General features: G+C 37.3%; 1 protein-coding gene across 4 annotated transcripts in view; it reads right to left on the bottom strand.

Moving 5' to 3' along the window:
• Positions 1-1,829: 1,829 nt before the first annotated feature.
• epb41l4b (erythrocyte membrane protein band 4.1 like 4B) overlaps positions 1,830-10,048 on the bottom strand; it is a 29,758-nt gene continuing 21,539 nt past the window's right edge. For 2 of the 4 annotated variants that reach the window (XM_032559210.1, XM_032559208.1), the window contains exons 16-23: positions 7,501-7,640; positions 6,399-6,520; positions 5,482-5,595; positions 5,339-5,394; positions 5,099-5,251; positions 4,872-4,992; positions 3,872-4,005; positions 1,830-2,675 (exon numbers count right to left, since the gene is read on the bottom strand). In XM_032559210.1, coding sequence (XP_032415101.1) covers positions 2,612-2,675; positions 3,872-4,005; positions 4,872-4,992; positions 5,099-5,251; positions 5,339-5,394; positions 5,482-5,595; positions 6,399-6,520; positions 7,501-7,640 — 904 coding nt within the window. In that variant the 3' untranslated portion in view covers positions 1,830-2,611. The remainder of the gene's footprint in view (positions 2,676-3,871; positions 4,006-4,871; positions 4,993-5,098; positions 5,252-5,338; positions 5,395-5,481; positions 5,596-6,398; positions 6,521-7,500; positions 7,641-10,048) is intronic. The other 2 variants (XM_032559211.1, XM_032559209.1) reach the window with 2 other exon arrangements.

Raw genomic sequence — 10,048 nt, 5'->3', positions numbered from 1 at the left:
TAAATCCAGTGCAACCACTACTGGTTGCACTGGATTTACAGCAGACAGGTCAGACAGAGAGAGGGAGAGTATTAATTAGAGAAGCAGATAAGAGGTCACCTAACTAACTGACTGGACTTAAATATGACTTTGACTAACTGTGGAGGAGCTGCAGAAATTCATATCTCAGATTTAAGTAACTTGCCTTAAATCTGCTTCTTTTTTTGTCAGACATTTAGAGGTGACCTGGCTGGTGGTGTCCAGATCATTATCTGCTGCACAACCAAACTGTACTTGAGTTTAAGTTCAGTCGATCAATCAATCAATCAATCAATCAATCAATCAATCAAATTTTATTTGTATAGCACATTTCAGCAGCAAGGCATTTCAAAGTGCTTTACATCATTACAAACACAGAAACACAATGCAACATAGAATCAATCATTAAGTCAAGTTCCATCAATAAATTTGTAATTGATTACATTTCAAATACAATCCTAAACAGGTGGGTTTTTTGTCAAGATTTAAAGGAAGTCAGTGTTTCAGCTGTTTTACAGTTTTCTGGAAGTTTGTTCCAGATTTGTGGCGCATAGATGCTGAAAGCTGCTTCTCCTCGTTTGGTTCTGGTTCTGGGGATGCAGAGCAGACCAGAACCAGAAGACCTGAGAGGTCTGGAAGGTTGATACAACAACAGCAGATATTTAATGTATTGTGGTGCTAAGCCGTTCAGTGATTTGTAAACTAACAACAGTATTTTAAAGTCTATTCTTTGAGCTACAGGGAGCCAGTGTAGGGACTTTAAAACTGGTGTTATGTGCTCTATCTTCCTGGTTTTAGTGAGAACGCGAGCAGCAGCGCTCTGGATAAGCTGCAGCTGTTTGATTGATTTGTTGGACAGACCTGTGAAGACGCTGTCGAGAGCTGTTATGCTGCAACTTTTGGATGTATTAATCAATTAATTATGATTCCATCAACCATAATGCAAGTCAGCCAGATTTTGAAAAAGAGAAGCACTTCTGAACCATCACAAAACTCCCAGTTTTTCTGTTTCTGGGTAATTTAAATCTGCATTTCCTCAGATGATGTTCTGGGCTTTTTTAAGACCACCTGCTTGAGTTTGAGGCATCTTTGGAGTGATATTTGTTGCCATGTTTTCTTGACTTTGTAACTCTTTCCAGACTGGATGTCAATATCTTGTCTTCTCTTTTTTTAACATTGTTGCAAAATGTGTTGCTTTTGCAGTTTTTTAATCCACTTCATGTTGTCAAACCAGTTCTGTTTAAGAGATTTATTTATTCCACAAGTCAGGCAGGGTGTGGATAACGAAACTGAACCAGTAAATGTGGTTAATTCAAGTTAATAATTTAAGCAGGGCCATTATGTTTATTTATTTACACTGGGCTTTTATGGTTTAGTCTGTTAAAGTTTATTCAATGATCTGAAGCACTGAGGTATGACGAAAAAACAAAAGCAGGAACTCTGTAAGAAAAGGAATACATGTTTTTGCAGAGCTGTAAGTAGTTCACTTCAGATCTGAACACAGGTACAATTACCTGGATGACTCATCCTACTTGCACCTGAGCGGCGAAGCGGCAGATAAATCAGTTTTTTCTCCTTTAACATAACATTCCCTTGCTGGGAGGGTGAGAGCCACACAAAAACGAAAGCCCAGGCATGCAGGGTGAGGCTGACCTGAATTCCCATGTCAGAGCAAAGGCCAGAGATGTTGAATCAAAGGTTATCAAACTGATGATGGGAATATGTCAGGATCCGGCCGACGGCACGAGCCGTTCACACACAGCAGCAGAAAACCCACTGAATTACTTTTACAAACCAGACCAGAAATAAAGTAGTGGAGCAACAAGGTTATCTTTATTTCCAAGAACATGCTCTCTTAGATCAGATTTGCATTTGAGCTGCGATAGAAATTGCATGTAGAAAAAATAGCAGTGAGTCCTCTTCCTCCTGAAAACCAGAAAAACAGGAGCAGAGCTGCAGTGACGCATCGGATTTGTCTCCTTCTAGTGGGCAGTCTGCAAACGTTGCTGCACATTTTCAACATCTGAGTCACTTTAAACACATTCTCTTCAAAAGTTTCTCACCATAAATACTGCAAATGTTTTGGCATGTAAAAATGGATATTTCGCATAATAAATACAGTACAGAAGTAAGCATTTACAGGACCTCCTTTTGTCATAAGCTCAATAATTACAATGTCTATTTACAGTAGGAATAGACTGATTTGAACGTGGCTTCACTTTAACAGTACTTGTATGAGGAGATCAGTGCTTCAACAATTGTTTAAAGCTTTAGCGCGGGCTCAGAGACGACTAAATAAACATAAAAACCTAGACATAACCCCAAAACAAACAATATAATCACAGAAAGAAAAATAAATGTCTCGTGCAGGCAGCACCAGCAGATGTGTAGTTTGTGATGAAGGAGTCCATTTATAGTCCAATAGATATAACCAAAACATTGTTCTAAAACAGGTAAGCAAATATAACAATTTACAGTTATGCAAATATATTTTAAAATCTGTTATATTTTCTTGCAAATGTACAAATAGCGACTAATGTCTGACACCTTTGAGTTTCTAGTCACAAGGTTTGTTGGTAAAAAAAAACAAATCTCAAAGTTCTGTCATCAGCAGGGCTCTCAGGATCTTCTCTCGGTCCAGTTTAATTTCCTCTCCGCTACAGACACACAAACACAAGAAATTAGCATTACAGGATGTAATAAACATGGTTGGAAATAAGCCCCTTTCGATTTTTGTGGGTTTTACAACAGAAAGTGTCCAAGTTTAGGATCAAGAAACAAAAAATAATAAAAACAAAAAAATAATAAAATCATTATCAAAATAATTAATCATAATAAAATTAACCAAATATTATTATGATTAAATTTGGTTAAAGAGCATAAAAGCGGGTGTGACACCAGGAGGATAGCATAAGATTCAGCCAAGTTCACATGCAACGGGACATTTTACTAAACGGGCATAAAACTTGAAAGCACACAGGAGAGAAAGTGATGACACTCACATCTAAGTGTGACCAAAGAAAGCAAAAAAATAATCAATGTTTCAGATCATAAGACCAATTTTAATATAAGGCAAATATAACCTGAGTAAATACAAAAGAAGTTCTTAAATTATTTCATTTATTAGGAGCAAAACCCAGTAACTGTTTGTGCAGCGCGTGGCCAAAATGGCTACCATCACGAATTTTACAGGAAATAGCAATGAGTGGAGGAATTTTGATCCCCAGTTTAATTTTATGCCACAGAGTTTCAGTCAGATAAACCTGGTATTGAACTATATCCAAAATTTTGAAAAATCTATTTTTTTTATTTTGAAGCCATTCAGAGATCTATTTGCTGGAGGGTTTTGGATCATTGTGCTGCTGCTGCGTCACCGAAATATTGATGGAGTCCCCAAAAAAAGACTTTCATTAAACAACCAAAAACCATCTGAAGTTTTTGATCTATGATCCCTTTTCTCCAAAACAACTTGGTTACTTTGTTTGTTTATTTAAAAATAATTCTTGCTTGGTTTACTGCGAGTACGTTTGAGTTTAAAGACTGATAGATTTCCACGACCTTTAAACCTGCTTCATGTTAAAATGAAATTAATTTTAACGCTCCAAAAAATGTGGAAAATTCATGATTTAGCAATATAATCGGCTTAGATAGCTTACTGTTGCTATTTTGTATTTACTAGGGTTGCTTTTGATTATTTTTGGATGATCTGAAAGACTTAAATATGAAAGAGCGCATTAATGAGGGGCAAGCACTTTTTCAAAAACAATGAACATTAAAAAAAGGCATGAAAATGGCTGCAAGTCTTACTTGTACACAGTACTGGTTTAAAGCTACTGAGGTGCAGATGTGTTACCTGTTGTTATGGGCAGTGAGGTAAGGGGCCAGGTGGGGCATGGAGCTACGGTAGTAAGAAGGGGAGAGGTGAGGGGAAGGCGAAGGAGAGGTACAACACGGACTACCCAGCTCCAGTGCTGGCATATTATCCACCTGGAATACACATCAATATTTGCACAGGTACAAACAATCATCTTTTCACTCAAATACAGTCAGAGACAGAGAATTATCCCCCATAGCAGTGAAAGGATGTCCTCATTCTTCTTAAGTTTTTAAAGCTGCAGTATGTAACTTTTATGTTTTTTACTTATTTGTTAACATTATCATGATGGTGTAAGACAAATAATCTGTGAAAAAAAATCAAGCTCTTCTGCCTCTTCCCAGTGCTCCCAGTACTAACCACAGAAATACACCACTCAGTCAGAAACAACCAATCAGAGCCAGGAGGAGGATCTTAGCGCTGTCAATCATTCTTATGACTGTGGCTCTAAGAGTAGAGTAGTCGTCTTGTGATTGAAAGGTTGTAGGTTCGATTCCAGCTTCCTCCTGCCACATGTCGATGTGCCCCTGGGCAAGGTCTTTAACCCCAAAGTGCCTACCAGTCTGTGTGTGAATGTGACTCTAGTGTGAAGTACTTTGAGTGGTCAAAACGATTGGAAAAGCGCTATATAATTTTAGTCCATTTACCATTTACGCTCGCTCTCACAAATGCTAAGAATAGTTAGCATGGCCACCAATGACAGCAGATAAATGACTTTTATGAAACTGTGACTTGTTTCTGTGACCCAATTAGCACATTGAGCAGCATTGATTGACAGCGCTAAGACCCGCCTCCTGGCTCTGATTGGTTGGTTTTGTGCAGCTCAGGGAGGAGGTGGATGAGATTGATCTTTTCACAGAATATCTGTCTCATACTGTCACGACATGGTGATAGTTTTAACAAATGTAAAAAACATATTTTTGTAAACCTCACATACTGCAGCTCCAAGGGGTCCGTATGCTGTTATAAGCTGAGTTACCTGCGGGTAGATGGATGGTTGAATCTGTTTGTCCAGGGAACTGCTGGACCCTGACTTTCCTGCGCTCTGAGAGGAAATGGCTGCAAGCGCTTCTGGGAGATTATCTTCGTCTTCGTGGTTGCTGTTGAGGATCAGACAGGATGACTTGCATGCCTTACAGGGAGGAGTTTTCGCTTCAAGTACCATTCATCTGAGAAAACATTGCTAGCTGGCTGACGTTTGCTCACAAGCTGAACTGTCGGACCAGACGTTTCCTCCGGTTGGAGCTCGGGTTGCCCTTGGTCTGCAACTTCTCTGGGGTGAAACTACGATCCTGCCTGCGGGGCGTCTTCTCAGCTGTCACGCTGGAAGCTGCTGAGTCTTGGGATGAACTCTGACACCTGGAGAGCAGAGCGAGGGGACAGGAAATTAAATCACAACCTGCAGATCGAGGTACAAACACAGAAAGGAATGGGCAAGATCCCAACCTGTCACTGCTGGTGTCATTTGAGCTTCTCCCTCTGGGTGTCGGAGGAGCATCCTTCTTCATTGTGCATGAGAGAAGAAGTAATATTCTGAGTTAAGCTGCCAAAGTGGAGGCTAGATGTCTAATCTGTGTTAGATCTCATACCCTGAAAGCTGCCTCCATCTGGGCTTTGAGGATGTTACATTTGAGATGATCTGGGAGCATCACTGGGGAAGCAGGAGGGTGCAGAGACTTTTCCGATAGTTGTTTCTCTTCTCCCTGCCAGCAGAAGGAGAAACATGAGGAGACCTCAGAGGTAACAAGCAGAACTGGAGCACATATTGCAAAAACACAAAATATTACAAAGTATTTATCTGTGAATCTAGAGAAAATATCTTATTACAGTTGAAATAAGGCCAAAGTGACTTAAAAGTAACTTTTCAGCAAAATATAAAATATAGGAGCTTGTTTTAAGTCAATAATTATTTCACTTAAGACATGGGAAAAACATTTTTGTAGAAGTGAATTCATTTGTTAGTGGAATTGCAGGGTGGGCCAATCAGTATGTAAGTAAGTAAGAATGTAAAATAAATTTTTCTTCTATATTTCAGATACCCAAGAAGATGCATTTGACAAAAGAGAAAAGTATTTAAATTATACTGATGGCTGGATCGGGAAGCAGTCGCATGCAAGGCTGCACAAAACTTTAACAGAAAACATGGAACAAGCGTCACACATGAAACTGTGGCAAAACTTATTAGCAAGTTTCAGAAAACTGGAAATGTGGCAGATCAACCACGAAGTGGTCCAAGACGTGCAGCGATTACAGAGAATCCCACAAAAATAAAAATGGCTGTCCAATATAAAATGTTTATTTTTTTCTATGTATGGAAACTTATGGCCCACCCTGTATTATTTTTTCACCAGTATTAACAAGCTCCATTATCTTGCTGAAAAGTTACTTGTGTGTTAATTTTATGTTATTTCAAATGTCTTAAGATATTTGCATTAAAAATAGACAAAAATACCTGGTCAGATTTTGTGTTTTTGAAGTGCATTGTGTGAAAATGTGTCTTGCCCACCTTGTTGTCGATGTTTATGTGCAGCGAAGGCCAGGGAGGAGAATCCCTGTCCGTCTCCAGAGCTTTGAGCAGCGACTGAGAGATGTCCATGCCATCTGCAGGGCAGGGCGGAGCTCGACGTTCTAAAACATACAAGGTTTGTTTGGAACCTGGCAGTACATATTTATGTACTTAATTCACTAACTTAAACAGCACAGTTAAATATATTTCAAGAAACAAAGCAAAAGATTTTAATCATTTGCATTTGCACAAAAGAGCTTAGTCGTCGAGTCTCCAACATTTCTTTTCTTCATGCACTCAAAAGGTGAAGATAAAACCTTAAATAGGCAATATTTTCTTTATCTCATAAACGTTTCATTCATATTTAGAGTTTATCCCTATTTAAAACAGAAGAACACAGTGGATGAATGTGCTTCTCAGTGTCCTGCACAATGTTTCAGGTCATGTCTCATTACAACCGCAAACTTCAATGTAGTTCATTGAGATGCTATGTGATTGACCAACAAAAATCAGCTCAAATCAGTGAGGAAAAATGATTATTTACATGATTAATAAATTGAAAACATGTATTTGGTGCCTTTTACTTTCCTAAATAGAATCTAATGTTTTCACCTACCTTCTGAGTGGCCTAGTCAAAGTCCTCAGACCTAAATACAATTGAGATTTTGCAGCATGATTTGAAAATAAACCAGTCTCACTGAGTTACGACTATTTTGCAAAGAATATTCATCAAAATATTCTCATAAAATTTGGAAGAGACAAACCGCAACCGACTATTTACAAATACCGTCTCACTTATGTACTACTTTGTGTTGGTGGATCACAAAAAAATCTTTAAAAAAATATATTAAAATTTGCTGTTGTAACGTGACAAAATGTGAAGCGATGCACTGTAGTACGTGATCTCTAAAACATTAAAGTTAGTAAATCTTAGATGGCAAAAACTCATATATGCATCAAACAAAATTTTTTTTATCCATTACATGAACAGAAATATGCATGTAGAGTAACATGTTTAAAAGCAGCATCTATAAGAAACAAAAAAACCAACAGCAAGCCAAGTCTTTTGACAGATTTATCTTTAAAGGCGGAGGATACTCACTGTTCTTGGTGTGTGTGTGGCAGAGTGTGTCTTGGCTGTGTGTGTGGCGGCGGTGACGATGGTGAGTCTTGCCAGAATACGAATTTTCATTCTCTGATGAGCTGTACTGATGGTCTGAAGCAGAACTGCTCAGCGGGAAGCTGAGGATGACACACGCAGTCACAACAACTCCCTAAACAACAAGCCTCCTAAACACTTTAATCTGGAAAAGTGGAAATAAACGTCCGTCGTTTTAACCGCAGTCATTCTCATGTCTTTATTCAGTGGCTTTAGAGCAACATTTCCAATGAAGCGGATTAATAAACAAAACAACTACGCTATGTGGCTAAACCATAATACAATGGTGAGCAGATATAATCCAGAAATATACATCTGAGGTTATTTAAAGATGCTAAATTGCCTAAAGGTGGGAGCCATCATAACCCTGCGCTGTGGGCATCAAAATGATGCTTCATTATAGGCAGTTTTGAGGCTATACAAAAATGTTAAATTACCCCTAATGTCTTAACTATTTGCCTCCAATTATCTAGAACACGTGTCAAACTCAAGGTCTGTGGGCCGAATCCGGCCCATGACAGCTTTTTATGTGGCCCTCTAAATTGTAGACTAAACACTAAGTGTGCTTAAATATAATGTTATCAATCAAATCAATGCAGTTTTTATCTGTTTACTGCACAATTATATCAATTAGTCTCTCCAGTTTCTTGAGAATTATTGTGGAAATTCACGCAAAATCAACAAATTACCGCATTTTTTGCAATACTACATAATTAGGAGTTTATTGCAGATTTTTTTCAAAAATTGTCAAATACTTTCTTACTTGTACTAAACAGCTGTCTCAACCTTAACTGATGTCAGATTATAGTCCATAATTTAAACAGCGGCTAATAATGTCGCATTTACCGTCAAAAACAAGAGCAAATATCGCAAATATTTCCAGATTAGTACCACAAACACGTTGATTTTTATTGCAAAAAAAAAATCACAAAAAGAATCACTGAAAAGATGTTCAATAACAAAATTTAGTTTAAAGAATTCATTATATTTTAATGGTTTATGAACAGGTTTTATCAAAACATTTTGGCACAACCAGCCCTTTGAGAGCATTCATGATGTTTGGCCTAAAACATAGAGTTTGTCAGCCCTGATCCAGACTTTCCTGGGATCTTCTAAAAACCTGTCAGTCAAATACAACTTTTCAAAAAGCCACTAAATATAGGGATGAAGATCATTTTTAGAAATTGCAAGTAAGTCTGGCTATTTGGAAGCTAAATGTAGAAAACAAGAGATATGTTGTCAGTAGTCCTGCATATAACATGTAAGTATAATAACGTATGTTTCAATAAAACTCTTCTGATGAAATAAATTTCATGGTCATTTTCCTCACTTTATCAACATATGATCCTGTTGAAACATCCATATAATAATGAACTAAATTGAATATATATTATATTCAATTTAGTTCAGTTCAAAACGTTTTGACATTATGCTGTTTCGTCCGTTTTTATGTGAAGCTGTTGGACGTGTTGCCCATAACATAAAGCACCACAGAAAGGGTTTTTGTTAACTTGTTATAACTTGTTTATTTGTCTTAGAAGCAATATGGCAACATTCCTAAAGGTCAAAGGTGATTCAAGTAAACATGAAGGGGAAAAAAACAACAACAAAGAAACAAACACAAACCAACAGCAGAACAACACTTATTGTAAACATTTGGTTGATTTCACAAATCCATGACCTGAAATAACATTAACATAATGTTTATTTAAACATTATATGTTTAAATAAACATATAATGTTTATTTAAGTTCTCATATGCAGAGGCCTACTTCTATTTCACACAATACATTCAGTAGCTCAACCTCTAAAGCAGCAAAGACTACAGGCTCCCTTTCACCTGCTCCCAATTACCTCCACTCAGCACTGATATCATTTTACTTCTGATTAATTTAGGCAACTATACATAGCTGTCACAATTTTTATAAGACTAGGAACAAAAGACAATGATTAAAGCATATTTAATATTCTGAAGTAAACATGCCAGAGACTAAAACCTTGATTGGAAGTAAGGCATTTACACACACTGCAATAAAAACACCCCAATCTGAACTATGTTCAAGTGGAAAATCTGTTCTCTCCTCTACCGTATCTTTAAATAAGTGGACAGAGACACAAGTTGAAAGGTTATTCTGAATCAGAAAGTCAAAATAAATGACTTGATATCAGTTGGAGGCCGCTGATTTGGCTCTGATATCGTTAGATATACTTTTTCACTGCTAACCAGTAAAAGTATTTAAAATCAGCCACAAACTGTTAAGTGTTTTGACTGTATATTCCCATTTATCGTTTTTCCACAGACATTACAGGCGACCAATCTGAGTAAAATGTAATTCACCCAAAAAGCCCACGGCTCCAGCAAGAAGTTTACATAAACGCATGAACATAAATTATTGTTTATGACTTTTTTTTTAACTGTTATTTTTTCAGGGTGAAATGATTTTACATTAAATATTTTTAATGTTTCTAAAAACAAACAAACAATTGGTTT

This window comes from Xiphophorus hellerii, chromosome 3, assembly GCF_003331165.1.
Source record: "Xiphophorus hellerii strain 12219 chromosome 3, Xiphophorus_hellerii-4.1, whole genome shotgun sequence".
In the NCBI taxonomy this organism is placed as follows: domain Eukaryota; kingdom Metazoa; phylum Chordata; class Actinopteri; order Cyprinodontiformes; family Poeciliidae; genus Xiphophorus; species Xiphophorus hellerii.
Note: the sequence above shows the minus strand (reverse complement) of the source record. Positions and strands in the feature narration are given on the sequence as shown.